Source organism: Oryctolagus cuniculus, chromosome 21 (assembly GCF_964237555.1).
Source record: "Oryctolagus cuniculus chromosome 21, mOryCun1.1, whole genome shotgun sequence".
Classification (NCBI taxonomy): domain Eukaryota; kingdom Metazoa; phylum Chordata; class Mammalia; order Lagomorpha; family Leporidae; genus Oryctolagus; species Oryctolagus cuniculus.
Genome location: NC_091452.1, coordinates 19,107,763 through 19,124,734, shown reverse-complemented (window position 1 = coordinate 19,124,734; position 16,972 = coordinate 19,107,763). Strand labels below are relative to the sequence as shown.

At 50.4% G+C, this 16,972-nt stretch overlaps 1 protein-coding gene across 5 annotated transcripts in view; it reads right to left on the bottom strand.

The window, feature by feature from the left end:
- Positions 1–16,972, bottom strand: part of SGSM1 (small G protein signaling modulator 1) — a 96,128-nt gene that overhangs the window by 16,454 nt on the left and 62,702 nt on the right. For all 5 annotated transcript variants that reach the window (XM_051835484.2, XM_051835482.2, XM_051835486.2 and 2 more), the window contains 4 exons: positions 16,777–16,922; positions 9,138–9,266; positions 3,756–3,938; positions 1,839–1,907 (listed from right to left, as the gene is read on the bottom strand). In XM_051835484.2, the coding sequence (XP_051691444.2) occupies positions 1,839–1,907; positions 3,756–3,938; positions 9,138–9,266; positions 16,777–16,922 (527 nt within the window). The remainder of the gene's footprint in view (positions 1–1,838; positions 1,908–3,755; positions 3,939–9,137; positions 9,267–16,776; positions 16,923–16,972) is intronic.

Here is a 16,972-nt window from a genome sequence, read left to right as displayed (position 1 = left end):
ACAGACAGTAGAAGTCCGTGTCCTCCTTGGTGTGGTTATATTACCAACTTGATATACGATTAGTGTCATGAGTTTCTATTTAAAAACTATATATATTTAAAAACACAGATTCAGGGTTGAAACTAGAGATTTTTTGACTCCAAAGACAAAATGAGAAAATAAGACATATTCAGAACAAAGTAGCTTCTTTACTCTCGCCTCCCGCCTTGGTGATCGTTTTGATTAACTTCTAGTTTATCTTTCCACTGTTTCTTTAGATACAAAAATACACACCTGCCAAAATGTTCCCTTTTTACATAAAAGGGTTCCATGTGCATTCTTTACATTTTGTTAATATTAAATGAGGTTGAGTTTATCAGACGAAACAGGAAGTTGCTGAATAACACCTATGACAGCATTTATGGAGGAATTCTAAAAGCTACCAACCATTGGTACACATTATCTACACACTTCTGTGTCTGAAAAGGCATTTGTAAGGTCCTCACAGGACACAGCAGACTTGGCCGGCGCCGCGGCTCACTAGGCTAATCCTCCGCCTTGCAGCGCCGGCACGCCGGGTTCTAGTCCTGGTCGGGGCGCCGGATTCTGTCCCGGTTGCCCCTCTTCCAGGCCAGCTCTCTGCTGTGGCCAGGGAGTGCAGTGGAGGATGGCCCAAGTGCTTGGGCCCTGCACCCCATGGGAGACCAGGAGAAGTACCTGGCTCCTGGCTCCTGCCATCGGATCAGCGCGGTGCACCGGCCGCAGCGTGCCGGCCGCGGCAGCCATTGGAGGGTGAACCAATGGCAAAGGAAGACCTTTCTCTGTCTCTCTCTCTCTCACTGTCCATTCTGCCTGTCCAAAAAAAAAAAAAAAAAGAAAAGAAAGAAAGAAAGACACAGACACAGCAGACTGAAGATGGTTGCTCATGTTATTTCAAGGGAGGGGAGGGGGATGAGAGACGACCAAAGCAGGATTTAGCTTTCTCTGCAGTGTCTGGATTTCTTATGAGAAGAGGTTCCTGTACAGTTGGCATGCTCAGTCACTGTTTCCACATCCAACTGCAGATAAGAAATATCCAAGAAAAAAGAATGCGTCTGCACTGAACATGTCCAGAGCTTTTTTTTTTTTTTCCCCATTATTCTTCCCTAAGCAATATAGCCCGGCCACTATTTACGTGGCCTTTACCTCATATTAGAGACGTGAATTAAAGTCTATGGGAGGTTGCATGGATGCAAATACTGCCCCACTTCATACAACAGACATGAGCATTCTCAAGTTTGGGTATCCTTGGGGGTCCTGGAACCAATCCCCCCGTGAATACCGAGGGATGGTTGTATTACTTGTGCTGCTTAAAAAAAATCCATTTTTAAGGTTTATAGAAAAAGCTGGGGCCGGCGCCTTGGCTCAATAGGCTAATCCTCCACCTAGTGGTGCCAGCACACTGGGTTCTAGTCCTGGTCGGGGCGCCGGATTCTGTCCCAGTTGCCCCTCTTCCAGGCCAGCTCTCTGCTGTGGCCTGGGAGTGCAGTGGAGGATGGCCCAAGTGCTTGGGCCCTGCACCCCATGGGAGACCAGGAGAAGCACCTGGCTCCTGCCATCGGATCAGCGCAGTGCACCGGCTGTGGCGGCCATTGGAGAGTGAACCAACGGTAAAAGGAAGACCTTTCTCTCTGTCTCTCTCCTCTCTCTCACTATCCACTCTGCGTGTCAAAAAAAAAAAAAAAAAAAGAGAGAGAGAGAATGATATTAAAAAAAAAAAAAAGCTGGAACATACAAACCAAAGAGCGACTGGCGGATGACGGATATCCAACCTCCGGGACGGCAGGTGGGCGGGAGGGGCGGGGCCTGGGCAAGCTCACCTGGGTGCTGCTGCTGGAGTCGCTCTGCAGGCGGGCATTCTGGCGGCCGGAGCTGCAGCTCTGGGAGGACTGCGGAAGAGAGGAGCAGCAGGACGAGGTGGGTGGTTAGGGTTAGGTTAAGGTTGGAGTTAGGGTTAGGGTTAGGATTAGGGTTAGGGTTGGGGTTAGGGTTACGTTAGGGTTAAAGTTGGGGTTAGGGTTAAGGTTAGGGTTAGGATTAGGGTTAGGGTTAGGGTTGGGGTTGGGGTTAGGGTTAGGTTAGGGTTAGGGTTAGGGTTAGGGTTAGGGTTAGATTAGGGTTAGGGTTGGGGTTAGCGTTAGGATTAGGGTTAGGGTTAGGTTAGGATTAGGGTTGGAGTTAGGGTTAGGGTTAGGGTTGGGTTGGGATTGGGGTTGGGGTTGGGGTTAGGGTTAGGGTTGAAGTTAGGGTTAGGGTTAGGATTAGGGTTATGGTTAGGGTTTGGATTAGGGTTAGGGTTAGGGTTAGGTTTAGGGTTAGGGTTAGGGTTAGGTTTGGAGTAGGATTAGGGTTAGGGTTAGGGTTGGGTTGGGATTGGGATTGGGGTTGTGGTTAGGGTTAGGGTTGGAGTTAGGATTAGGGTTAGGGTTAAGATTAGGGTTGGGGTTGGGTTGGGGTTGGGGTTACAGTTTGGATTAGGTTTGGGGTTAGGATTAGGGTTAGGGTTGAGTTGGGGTTGGGGTTGGGGTTTGTGTTAGGATTAGGGTTGGAGTTAGGGTTAGGGTTAAGTTAGGGTTAGGGTTAGAGGCTGCAGCCTGCCTGGCTTGGGAGGAGCTTCGGGGCTGTGGGCCTGGGAGTCTGAGGCCAGCGCTATGGCTCCTCTCAAGGTCCCAGCTTCTCCGCTGAAAAGAGAAGTGGGGCTGCTCCCTCCCTGCATCTGGGAGTCTCCTTGGCGGCCATGGTGCCATTTGGGCCCCCAGCTCCTCTAGCCATAGCTAGAGCACCCCCTTTTAACTGCTCCGTATTTGAGACTTTAGTTCAATTCACCCGACTGCATCTGTGGCTCAGTTCTTCACTCCCTGTCACTTTGCACTGACACTAGGCTTGGCCACGTGGATGTCTTGGGCCAAGGGCTTTTAGGAAACTTGACACAGCAGATGTTTGATGCTTTGGTATTTCTGCTCTCTCTCCTAGCATCTGCTCTCAGCAGGAGTGCACTGGCCCAGGCTAGCCTGCTTGGTAGAGGCAGCACGTGGAGTAGAGGTTAAGTCACTGCAAACAGGGGAGGGAGTCCAACAGGGAGCCATAAACCTTTTCATTGATGAGTCGCTGACAGCTGGCATCAGAGTGAGCCCCACCCAGCAGAACTGGCCAGCTGACCCACAGGTAGGCAAGCAAAACTGACTGTGGGCTGTCAGAAGCTGTTGACTTATGGGGGTTGTTTGTTATCTGGTGTGTTCACGGCTAAGTGATGGCTGAAACATCACCAGTGATGAGATTTAGCTTTTATCTGATCTCCCACTCTGGGCTGTTAAGTCAAAGGTGTTGGGATGGCAGGCATGTCTGCCTCAGACAGTGGAACATTCTGGACAATCCAGGACATTCTTCTAGTACCTGACACTTAACAAGTACCAATACCCACTTGTTGGATCCATGAAAATGAGGCACTGTGGTAGGTACTTTAGATGCACTATCTTATCTATCCAACCTCCTCTAGTCACACCACAGTACCGATTTTATTGGTAGGGAAAATGAGGCTCACAATCAAAGGCCCTTCAGGGAACCCCAGGGCTAGAAACGAAGGGGCTCAAGTGTGAATGTAGGTCTGATTCCAAAGCCACCCCTTCTTCAAGAAGCCAGCCAGCGCTAGGGGTGATATCCAAGGGCGCTGATACCCAGCCCTCACCACACCCAGCCCGGTGGAGCCCCCTGAGCTCCCCTGGGCCGTCGCCCGTCACCTCGTTGCTGATGGTGGAGTCCCGGTGCATCATCCGGTGCAGGTGGCTGTCCAGGCTGGCCCCCGACGAGCACTTGGCCAGGGCAGCTGCGTGGGACTCCCGCTCCCTCTGCCGCACGATGGCCTCGCAGCCCAGCCACTCGGACATGGTCTGCGTGTAGCAGGCGTGAATCTGCTCGTCCACCTGCAGGAACAGACGCCAAGGTCACCTGAGGTGCGGGGGTCCCTGGGGAGAGCCAGCCCCACCTGGACGACAGTGGCCCTGACCCGTCCAACATCTGTGCAGGTACCAGCCAACAGATTCTAACTGAGCACCTGCCACATTCCCGAGCACTGCCCAGGCCCTGGAGGGAGCAAGGCCAGGCCCCAAGTGAGGCAGACGGAACATCCAACGAGCCAGACTGTCTGTCCCCTCACTCCACACATTTCCTGAGGGCCTCCCATGTGCCCAGCATGGGCACTGGGTACCGAGGACACAAACATGAATGCAATCGCTCCACTTCCTTCCTTAAGCCACAGCGTGACACAAGGCCACAGATTTCCAGCCTTCTCCTTGTGAGATTTCTCCAACACAGGTGGAGTGTGTTTGCCCAGGGCCTGGGCTCACAGCCCAGGGAACTGAGGTTCTGACTCTACCAGGCCTCTGGACACACACGGGGTCAGCGCAGCCGATCCAAGGCGTGGCGAGGCAAGAGCGAGAGGGGCGAGGCAGGAGCGAGAGGGGCGAGGCAGGAGCGAGAGGGGTGAGCAGGACAGCCGGGGAGGGGCCCGAGCAGCGCCCTCCCCTCCACCTCCCTAACACGCCTTCAGACCCCGCCTGCTCCCAGCTCCCATGCCTTGCCTGGCTGGCCCAGCGGCTTGTCCCAGGCCATTCCCTCCTCCCCACGCACTACTAGGTAGCCTCATCTCTCCCTGCCGTGCCCACCCACCCTAACCCTCTACGCTCTGGCAACCTGTGCATGCCATGCCCTCCCACGTGGCTTCCTGCAGGCCTTGGCTCCTGCTGCCCACTCCCCCAGGAAGCCCTTTCTCATCCTCTTCTCCTTCTGAGAGCTGCAGGTACAACCAGCTCCCCACCCCCCCACCCCCACCGGGGCTTCTCTGCTCAGCCTCCCCCTCCTGCTTGGCTCTCACAGCCCTCAGGTTTGCCTCTCTCATCTGACTTCCATAACCCCCAATAAACTGGGAAGCAGCTCTCCAAGTACAGGGCCCAGGCCCCCAGCATCCTGGCCTACTGTCTGCCTTGGAACCTGCCAGGTACTGGATGCAGAGTGGCTGGGCCTCTCCTAGCACTGAGATCCGGGGGTGGGGACCCTTGATTCTGCCAAGGGCTGCTGGATATTTAGAACATCACTCCCAAGCCATCCAAAATCATCAGCCGAAACATTCGCCTGCCGGAGACTGGATTTTCAGTTCGGCCTGCAGTTGCCATGGCAGGACCAGCCCAAACGACTCAGCTGGTCTTGCACCGCCTGCGGGCCAGACACTCGGTTCACAGGCACCAGCCCTCATCATACGGAACCAAGCAAGTTGCCGTCGTCAACTCTGCTCCAACTCCTCTGGCTACACCGGGAGAATGGGCCAGTCTGGTGCTGCCGTCACTTCCACACGTGACGTTTCCCCCGTAACAGAGAGTGACCCACAAGCAGGGCGTGGCGACCAGCTAGAACTGAACCCCATCGTGTTATCCTCTTGTGTTTATTTTTGTAGTCTCCTTCTATTTCTGGCAAGTCATAGTGGTTTCCCGCGGATCGCAGGGCTATAAATATGTCACTTAAAATAAGTCATATAAATTGTGAGTCAATTTACAGACAGATGTTAGGAAAGCCGTACATGGGCCAGCGCCGCGGCTCACTAGGCTAATCCTCCGCCTAGTGGTGCCGGCACACGGGGTTCTAGTCCCGGTTGGGGCGCCGGATTCTGTCCTGGTTGCCCCTCTTCCAGGCCAGCTCTCTGCTGTGGCCAGGGAGTACAGTGGAGGATGGCCCAAGTACTTGGGCCCTGCACCCCATGGGAGACCAGGATAAGTACCTGGCTCCTGCCATCGGATCAGTGCGGTGCGCCGGCCGCAGAGCGCCGGCCGCGGCAGCCATTGGAGGGTGAACCAACGGCAAAGGAAGACCCTTCTCTCTGTCTCTCTCTCTCACTGTCCACTCTGCCTGTCAAAAAAAAAAAAAAAAAAAAAAGGAAAGTAGTACATGGATAGGGTAAAATACCAACAGATTTTGATAGCAGCATTAGTAAAAGGTGTCAAATATCTCAGTAATTTTTATACTGATGGCATATTGAAGTACTAATGTATTGGATATACCAGGTTAAATAAAGTATATGATTAAAATTAATTTCACCTTGATGAAATATCACAGAACTACACAGAGAGAGGGAGAGTGAAAGGCCAGCGAGCTCTGTAGTCCGGCCAGCTGTGCGGTGGCAGGTGTGAGCGCCCTGGGTGTCCCGGTGCACTCTCGTGAGGTAAGATGCCACCATGGGGAAGGCTGGCTGGTGGGGACACAGGACCTCTGGATCCTTTCTGCAACTTCTTAGGAACCTCTACTTCTTTCAAAAACGTTTTAAAATATGAACTGCATTTGTTTCCTTTAACTTTTGAAAACGTGACTACCTAAACGTGTACTATTAGGGCAGGCATTTAGCCTGGTGGTAGAGTTGGGTTCAATATTCAGCTCTGCTTCTGACTCCAGTTTCCTGCCAATGCAGATGCTGGGAGGTAGCAGTGATGGCTCAAGCAACTGGGTCCCCCTCATCCACTGCGGAGACCTGGACTGCACCCCTGGTTCCTGGCCTTGGCCCCAACCAGGGCCGCTGTGGGCATTTAGGAAGTGAATTACTGGACAGAAGCTCTTTCCATTTCCTTCTCTCTCTTTCAAATAAGTGATGAAAAACTGAAAATTTCATACGTGCTATAGTAATCAAGATGGCACGGTATTGGCAGGACTGACACACGGGTCAGTGACACAGACTAGAGGACCTAGGAAAGACTCACAGATACACCCAGCTGATCCCCAACAAGGGTGTGGCCCCAGGAAGGACAGCCCCAGCACGCAGTCCAGGACCAACTGGACATGGTCAGGAACACATCTCCACTTACATGACGCACTGTGTGCAGAAATGAACCCCAAATCGCCCATAGACTTAAACGGGAAACAAGAAATTATGAAACTTTGGAAAAAAACAGAGAAGATCTTGGGGACCTAGGGCTAGGTGAACATGTCTTGGGGTTGACACCAAAACTACATAAAGAGAAACACTAATAGGGGCCACTGCTGTGGCCTAGCGGGTGGAGCCACCACCTGCAATGTCAGCTTCCATAAGGGTGCTGGTTTGAGTCCCGGCTGCTCGACTTCTGATCCAACTTTCTGCTATGGCCTGGGAAAGCAGTAGAAGATGGCCCAAGTTCTTGGGCCCCTGCACCTGTGTGGGAGACCCGAAAGAAGCTCCTGGCTCCTGGCTTTGGATCCGTGCAGCTCTGGCCATTGTGGCCTATTGGGGAGTGAACCAGCAGATGGAAGACCTCTCTCTCTGTTTCTACCTCTCTCTCTAACTCATTGCAGCTATTTGGGGAATGAACCAGCAGATGTAAGAGTTTTCTCTCTGTCTCTGCCTCTCTCCATCTATAACTCTGCCTTTCAAATAAATAAAATAAATCTAAAGTAGACTAATTTTTAAATTGATCATTTTTGTAGCCCATTAAATATCCAAATGGCTCTTGGAAGAAAAAAGGCTGCTCATCTCTGATCTGGGGTCTGTGAAGAACTCTCACACTCAACAGCATAAACCCAAACTATTCAATTAGCAAACAGACCAAACACATGAGCCGATGCTTCACCAGAGCAGATATCCACTGGCCAGCAAGCACGTGGAAAGACCAATCTCCCACGCCATCCGCAGTGCATGCTAAAGCCATAATGAAATATCCTTTGCCTGCCTGAGTGGCTAAAATGAAAAATAATAACAACGCCAAACTCTGGTGAAGACGTAGGTGCTGCTGGCTCATATGCTGCTGGTGGGAACATGACACTATCCAGGCACTGCCCAAGCTTCCAGTTTCTTATAAAACTAAATATGCAGCCGGCACCACGGCTCACTAGGCTAATCCTCCGCCTGCGGCGCTGGCACACCGGGTTCTAGTCCTGGTTGGGGTGCCGGATTCTATCCCAGTTGCCCCTCTGCCAGGCCAGCTCTCTGCTGTGGCAAGGGAAGGCAGTGGAGGATGGCCCAAGTGCTTGGGCCCTGTACCCACAAGTGAGACCAGGAAAGGCACCTGGCTCCTGCCTTCGGATCAGCACGGTGCACCGGCCACAGCGCACCAGTCGTGGCGGTCATCGGAGGGTGAACCAACGGCAAAGGAAGACCTTTCTCTCTGTCTCTCTCTCACTGTCCACTCTGCCTGCTAAAAAAAAAAAAAAACAAAAAACAAAAAACAAAAAAAACAACTAAACATGCAACTACCACGCGACCTGTCCATGGCATTCTTGGCATTTATCCCAGAGAAATGGGAACTCTGGTGCACACAAAAACCTGTACAGGAATATCCACTGTGGCTTTATTTATAACAGCCCAAAGCAAACAAACAAACAAACAAACAAAAAAAACAACCTGGAAACAACCAAGCAATCCATCAACAGTAAGGTGAATACTGAAACTGTGCTATAACCGTATCATGGAATACTACCCAACTCTAAAAGGAATCAACCACTGTTATATACAATAACGTGGATGAAACTTGAGATTATGCGGAGAGAAAAGAAGTTATGTACTGTAGGATTCCATTCACACATCACTCTGGGGTGAGAGAACGGAGCAGTGGCTGTCAGGGGGTAGGGTTGGGGTGGGAGAAAGGCAGAGTGTCTACAGGAGGACAACAAGAGTCCTTACAGCCTGGAAAGGCTGCTGTGTGTTGTGTGCACACTGACGGTGGTGACGGACATACATCTGTTCATGTGAGAACACTGCTGAGATCTACACGCACGCACACACACATACACACACACACATGTCCAAGCAGAACTCCGGGGAAGTCTGAGTGCTGTCGTGTGCCACTATTACTCACCAGCTGTGAAATCACACTATAGTTCCGCAAGGTGCTACCACTGGGGCAAACGGGGTCAAGGACATAGAAAACCTCCCCACTGGTTTTTACAACTGCACGTGAACCTATCATGATCTCAAAATAAAACAGTCCGTTTAAGAGCTCACATATGCACTGCCTTATGTTTGCACTGGACAGCACTGCCCTTGAGACTCCCAAGCCCTCCCTATCCCCCTGCCCCACCTCCATCCAACGTGGGACCAGAGCTCCCCCAGCCCCACAGTACCCGGCTCCTTGTGCTGCCAAAGACGCCACTGCCCACAGCGGGTAACCCACCTCCTTCCTTTCTGTCTCCGTCATCCCGAACTGGTAGTGGCCCAGGAGGAAGGGCCACACGGCCTTGCGGATGGCTGGCTGGATGCCCCCGTAGTAGATGAGGCGCAGCAGCTCCTGCTCCTCGTAACTCTGTGGAGGCCACGGGGAAAGCACAGGGTTAGGTCAGCGACAAACCAGGAGGGAACTCTGTGGCCAACAGTCCCGCTTCCTGCACTCAGCCCTCAGGGGCCACGTGCACCCGGGCATTCGGCATGTCCTGATACAGAAGAGCAAGACCCCAGCAATGGGGAGTGTGCACCTGCACCAGGACCAACCCCACCGAGACGTAAAGGGCACGAGGCACCTCTGCGAGGGCCCAGGTGACCAGATGTACGATGTGGCAGGGCAGTGGCAAGGGCAAGATGCAGAACGTGCGTAGGGTGAACTCCTTGGGGTGAAAAGAAGGGAAGGCCCGCATATAATGGTTAACATTTGTGTTTAATTTTCAATTTTCCATGTTGTGGTCATTGGGAAATATTGATCTTGGAGGTTTTTTTTTTTTTTTTTTTTTTTTGAGACAGTCAGAGTTAGACAGTGAGAGAGAGACAGAGAGAGGAAGCTCTTCTTTCTGTTGGTTCACCCTCCAATGGCTGCCACGGCTGGCGTGCTGCAGCCAGCGCACCGCGCTGATCCGAAGGCAGGAGCCAGGTGCTTCCTCCTGGTCTCCCACGCTGGTGCAGGGCCCAACCACTTGGGCCATCCTCCACTGCACTCCTGGGCCACAGCAGAGAGCTGGACTGGAAGAGGGGCAACCGGGACAGAATCCGGCGCCCCGACCGGGACTAGAACCCAGTGTGCCAGCGCCGCAGGTGGAGGATTAGCCAAGTGAGCCATGGCGCCAGCAATCTTGAAGTTATTAATAACCTTGACTCTGAGAAAAATTCTTGAAAGCAAATCACTCCAAAATGAAGGTTTCCAGCTGTGACTTTGCAGGCTGAGGACTTCTGTGCACCCTAGGATGACTTTAACACCTGCTTGCTGTATTGCACAGTTGCTTTTGTATACCGAGCACCAAAGAAACGTAATGTATTTGGGTGAAATTGACATCTTGAGATGTGATTATGGTTTATAGCCCTTGTCTGTACTCCTGAGGAGCAGTGGTCTTTCTACTTCCTATTTGCTGAATTCTTTATTTAGTGCAGGATGAAGCTCGTGATTAAAAAGTAACTTGAAAGTACGTTATCCCAGAGATTAAAAGAAGAAAGGAAAGAGGAGAGAGGATGGGAGGGAGAGAGGCAAGGTGGGAAGTAGTGTTATGTTCTTAAAACTGTGTGTATGAAATACATACAATCTGCTCTCTTTATATAAAAATAAGTAGATTTCAAAAATAAAAATGAAAAAATTATTCATTTCCAGGCAACGGCTTTGCAGTTATAAGCAGGCAGGCAGATAGGATTAAATTGATTAGATGTGTGAGCTGGAGACCACACCTTTGACCGGCCCCAACTGAACTCATCTGTACACCCACCTGCCAATCAGACTATGTAACCATGCCCCTTTGGGAATGAATAAAAGGCCTGGAGTGCCTGGGCCCCTTCTTGTTGTCCCGGGCCTCCTCTGGGCAGGCGTGTGGCCTTCTGGCTGCCCGCTCTCTGCCTTCCTGCCCGTGCTACACCACCTGTGGCTGCTCCCAACTGCATGCTTGCTCCACGTGGCTCCCGGTCTGCTCTCTGCCTGGTCTGGACCCAACTTAGCTTCTAGACTTCTCTTTCCCCTTAATAAAGCCCTCACTTTCCTGTGTATTTCTCTAATAAATGCTAAAGACTGAGTAAATGCTAAAGACTGTACCACGTTGCCTGTTTCATTTATAAGCAGCCAATATTTAGAATTCTTGTCTAAATATATGGCAAGAACCCTTGAAATTTTGAGTAAAGGTTCTCGATTTCATAATTACATATACAGTCAGGCATCACATAACACCTCAGGGGGCACCTCAGACAGTTAGTGGAAAGGGGAAGTCAAAGATAACACATGTATTCGATGAACCTGTGGCCCCGTAAGATCTTAGCACCCAGTGACAGCGTGGCCATGGCAATTTGTTGAAACGTATGCTAGGATGTTTGCTAAGGGCGACATCGCCCAGTGACACAACTCTCAGAGCATACCCCTGTGATTAACTGGCGGATGACTGTATTTACGGCAAACACCAAGGGCTGCTGGAAGGCTGCTCAGGGGGGCCCTGGGAGCCCCCTTACCTCTGCATTTCACACCCCAACCCCATAGCAACACCAGCATTTCACTTGTCTCCATTGAGGATATTTTACAGCTTTCAAAACACTGTTTAATATTAGAGAACTATTTGTGACAGAGGCTGTGCATTTTTTGTCAAAAATATGTTATCCTCGGGGCCGGCGCTGTGGCACAGTGGTTTGTTTATTTATTTATTTATTTATTTGAAATTTTATTTATTTATTTGAAAGGTAGAGTTACAGACAGGGAGAAGGAAAGACAGAGAAAGGTCTTTCGTCCACTGGTTCACTCCCAAAATGGTTGCAATGGCCAGAGTTTTGCCAATCTGAAGCCAGGAGCCAGGGGCTTCTTCCCAGTCTCCCACGTGGGTGCAGGGGCCCAAGGACTTGGGCTATCTTCTTCTGCTTTCCCAGGCCACAGCAGAGAGTTGGATCGGAAGAGGAGCAGCCGGGACTAGAACCGGCGCCCATATGGGATGCTGGTGTCGCAGGAGGAGGATTAACCTATTGCGTCATAGTATCGGCCCCAGGCACAGTGGTTTGACCAGCCACCTGCAGCGCCGGCATCCCACATAGGAGCCGGTTTGAGTCCCAGCTGCTCCATTTCTAATCCAGGTCCCTGCTGCTGTGCGTGGGAAAGCAGCGGAAGATGGCTCAAGTGCTTGAGCCCCTGCATCCACGTGGGAGACCCAGATAAAGCTCCTAGCTCCAGCCGTCACGGCCATTTGGGGGGTGAGCCAGCAGATAGAAGACCTCTCTCTGTCTCTCCTCACTCTGTCTGGCCATGTGATGCGTTCTGGCCAATGGGATGTGAGAGGAAGTGATGTGATGCTTTTCCAGGTCTGGGACGGAAAGGAGCAGGTCTGTTTCTTCTGCATTCTCAATCTCCCCTTTCCCTAGCTGGAAACAGACAACTGTGCAAGATGGTAGAACCATAGGACTGGGGGATTCTGAACCTCCGGGGGGTACGGAAGATGCCCACTCACCTCAAATGACCCACTTGGGACTGCTCAGTGAGTGAGAGATGAAGTCCTGTGGCAACTGAAATAGTGGGGATTATTTGGTACTGGGGCTCAGTCTACTGAAATGCAACCATGCAGGTAAAAAGGATAGGGACATGGCTACACAGCTTGAGAAAGGCATCGATGACAATATTTCTTGACAAATTTACTGCTTCAACAAATGTGTTCTTAGCCGGCTGCTTCCCAAATTGGGAGGATTATCAGAAATATATGGGGAGAGCCGGCGCCGCGGCTCACTAGGCTAATCCTCCGCCTTGCGGCGCCGGCACACCAGGTTCTAGTCCCGGTTGGGGCGCCGGATTCTGTCCCGGTTGCCCCTCTTCCAGGCCAGCTCTCTGCTGTGGCCCGGGAGTGCAGTGGAGGATGGCCCAGGTGCTTGGGCCCTGCACCCCATGGGAGACCAGGAGAAGCACCTGGCTCCTAGCTCCTGCCATCGGATCAGTGCGGTGCGCCAGCCACAGCGCGCCGGCTGCGGCGGCCATTGGAGGGTGAACCAACGGCAAAGGAAGACCTTTCTCTCTGTCTCTCTCTCACTGTCCACTCTGCCTGTCAAAAAATAAAAAAATAAAATAAAAAAAAGAAGAAATATATGGGGAGCTTTCAAATAACATCAAGTCTTGGGCTCCATTCCCAGACACAATTCAGAGAGGCTGGCACCAAGCCCAGAAATCGATAAATCTTTTAAAGTGCTCAGGAACTATGCATGCTTATAGACTGCTGGTGATTATGAACACCATGACCTTACGAGAAAGTAGGTCAGTGTATTGGCTTAAATTGTAAATTCACATTGATCAATTTTACTTCTAGGAATCCACTCTGGAAGTAAAAGAATCAGTAGAGAAAGACATCTTCTTATAAAGCCAGTGATGACAACACTGTTTGAGACAATGTTTTAAAAGAAGAGAAAGGAAGAACTCACTTGCCTGTAGTTAAGAGGAAGATCTGGAAAGTATGGGCTATCAACATACGAGATGTTAAGGTTCTAAGATTCACTATTTCACCCAAAGATTTGAAAACCATCCTTAATATAAAAGTTGGTCACAGTTTTTATGTAAATACATAAAATGTTATACAAGTTTGATTCACAGCTCTGGTTCCTGACTCCAGCTTCCTACCACTGTAGACCCTGGGAGGCAGAGGGCGCAACTCCAGCGACTGGGTTCCGGCCACCCACGTGGCCAGAATCCAGGGAGACCTGAATTCAGCTCCCAGCTCCCAGCTCCCAGCGTCAGCCTGGTCCAGCTGCAGCCATCGCAGGCATCTGGGGAGTGAGTCAGCAGTAGGAACTCTGTCTCTCTTTGTCTCTTAAATACATTTTTTTTTTTAATTTAAGTTGGTTACTTAAAATACACAATTACTTCATTAAAAAAATAAGAGCAATTGAGCAGGTCTTAGCCCAGTGGTTAAGATGTGGTTAGGGGGCCCGTGCTGTGGCGCAGCGGGTTAAATCTCCAGCCTGCAGCATTGGCATCCTATATGGATGCCGGTTTGAGTCCCAGCTGTTCCACTTCTGAGCCAGCTCTCTGCCATGGCCTGGGAAAGCAGTGGAAGATGGCCCAAGTCCTTGGGCCCCTGCACCTGCATGGGAGACCTGGAAGAAGTTCCTGGCTCCTGGCTTTGAATAGGCTCAACTTTGGACGTTGCAGCCATTTGGGAGTGAACCAGCAGGTGGAAGACCTGTGTGTGTGTGTGTGTGTGTGTGTGTGTGTGTCTACCTCTCTCTATAACTCTGTCAAATAAATAAAATAAATCTCTTTCGAAAAAAAGATGCTGGTTAGGACACCTGCATCCCTTATCAGAGCACCCAGGTTCCAGTCCCAGCTCTACGCCTAGTTCCAGCTTCCTGTTAATGCACACCCTGAGAGGCAGCAGGTGAGGTGGGGGGTTCAAGCCGTTGGTCCCTGCCACCCACATGGGAGATCCAGATTGAGTTCCCAGGTCTTTGGCCTGGCTCAGCCCGGGACTCTGCAAGCATTTAGGGAGGAAGCCAGTGGACAGGAGCTCTATTTGTCTGTCTCTCTCTGTGTCTGTCTCTGTATCTCTCCACCTCTTAAATAAAATAAAGGTAGATATATTTTAGAGACATAAATTTTAATCTATTTGTGTATTTTTTTTTTTTTACAGACAGAGTGGACAGTGAGAGAGAGAGAGAAAGGTCTTCCTTTTTGCCGTTGGTTCACCCTCCAATGGCCGCTGCAGCCGGTGCGCTACGGCCAGTGCATCGCGCTGATCTGAAGCCAGGAGCCAAGTGCTTCTCCTGGTCTCCCATGGGGTGCAGGGCCCAAGCACTTGGGCCATCCTCCACTGCACTCCCGGGCCATAGCAGAGAGCTGGCGTGGAAGAGGGGCAACCGGGACAGAATCCGGCGCCCCGACCGGGACTAGAACCCGGTGTGCTGGCGCCGCAAGACGGAGGATTAGCCTAGTGAGCCACGGCGCTGGCCCCTATTTGTGTATTTTAATATGTATTGATATTATATATCCTATATAACATATAGGATATAATTTCATCTATATAGATAAAAGGTATAATAATATTTCTAGACATAATCTGTATAGACGTAATGGATATAAAAATAGATCTACAGTATCTAGATAGAAATCTGTATCTACATATTTCTCTATAGATCTATAGATATACAGAATAAAAATAACATATATATGTCATAGTATATTTGCTATATATATATATATATCTTTAAAAAGATTTATTTATTTGAAAGGCAGAGTTATGGGGCAGGGATGTGGGGAGAGAGAGAGAGAGAAAGAGAGAAAGAGATATCGTCCATCTGCTGGTTCACTTTCCAAATGGCCAGAACAGCAGGGCTGGACCAGGCCAAAACCAGGAGCCTGGAGCTCTGTCTGGGTCTCCCATGTGGGTGACAGTGGCCCTAGTCCTTGAGCCATCATCTACTGCTTCCCAGGATGCATTGGCAGGGAGAGGGATCTGCAGTGAAGTAGCAAGGACTTGAACCAGCACTCCAATGTGGGATGTGGCTGAGCAGGCATTACTTTTGTAAAATAAACAACAACAATTTTTGGGTAAGAAGAACAGTGACCCTTCTACATGTCCAAGTTGGGGAATCTATTTGTGCTTCTCTCTGATTCCCATGGCATCCTGAGAGCAGTGCCTCCCCTCAAAGTTAGAAGGCAGCCCAGGCCAGGCGCTCACCAGCTTGGCTTTCCCCAGCCACTAGGTGGGCAGGTGCACAGTGGAATGGGGCCACTAGATATCCCCTGCATGGAAGAAACAGGCACCCCTCCTACATCCTGTTCTAGGCAGGGATAAACCAGTGCTTCTCAACACGCGCTCCACCTTCCATTAGCAGAGCTTTCCAACAAAGGTTTCTGTGGCCAAGTACATTTAGGGGGAGGGCCCACGTGCCCCCATTTCTTGAGTGACAAGGATATGAGCACAGCCAAGGCTCTGGGATGTCCTGCAGAATACAGAAATCATTCAACTGGAAATTTCCCAAACTATCTGACCATGAAACATTGTTCAAACATAAATATTTTCCTTTCAGGACATCAGTGTTGAAATAAGAAAATCTTAGAAAGCATTCAAGTACTGACACTCTCCAGGTGCACTATGTAATGGCAGAACCCTGGGCCTCAAGCTGGAGACAGAAGGAAGTTTCTAACAGTGGTAGAGAAGGCTTTCTTGGTGTGGCTGCCTCCCAAACCTAGCCATTCTCATCATTCTCGGTGATTTTAAGTGGTCTGTGCATTCCTTCTGGCAGAGTCATGTCACAGTATTCCATGCAGGATCAAGTATACAACTGGTGCTTAATAAATGCTTATCAACTGTTTTACTCTGCACCCCTTCCAGACAAGCGAACAGATGAGTATCCCTCGTCCAACATGCTTGGGACGAGCACTATTACTGATTTGGGATTTTTCTGGTGTGTTTTGGCATATCTGCATATATGTGTATATAATGTATATATATGCATACATATGTATATATATTGAGCTATTTTGGAGTTGGGATCCAAGTCTATCATGAAATTCATTTATGTTTCATATATACCTTACACACACAACCTGGAAGTGATTTTATACAACATTTTTAGTGCACCTGCATTTTGATTGCAACCTGTCACCTGAGGTCAGGTGTGGTTTCAGGTTGGTGCTCAACACATTTTGGACTCTGGAGCATTTTGGAGCATTCAGATTTTTGTATTAGGGATGTTCCTGTATATGTTTTCCATTTCCCGCAATCTCCATCCACACCGGCTCAAAACACTCAAGAGGAGGAGGGGACCTTCCACGTGCAGAAGCCAAGCACGTCAACATGAGCCCGGAGCAGGTGCACTCAATTCTCAGATGGCAAACACAGCCTTCCCCGAAGTCTCGGTTCCCAGGCAGACCACGCTGGGCCAAGCCTTACCGTGCTATCCTGCAGGTATTGCTCCCAGATCCCGACCGTCAGCCCCTGTCCAGCATCACAGGGCAAGTCCGGAGACACAATCATGTGATTGACCAAGGCCGACAGGTGCGTCCTCACGGTGGACAGGTGTCTGCAGTAGGCCAGCCCTGGCAGGGGAGGGAAGGAAAGTGTGCCATCTGATGTCTCAGACCTTGAC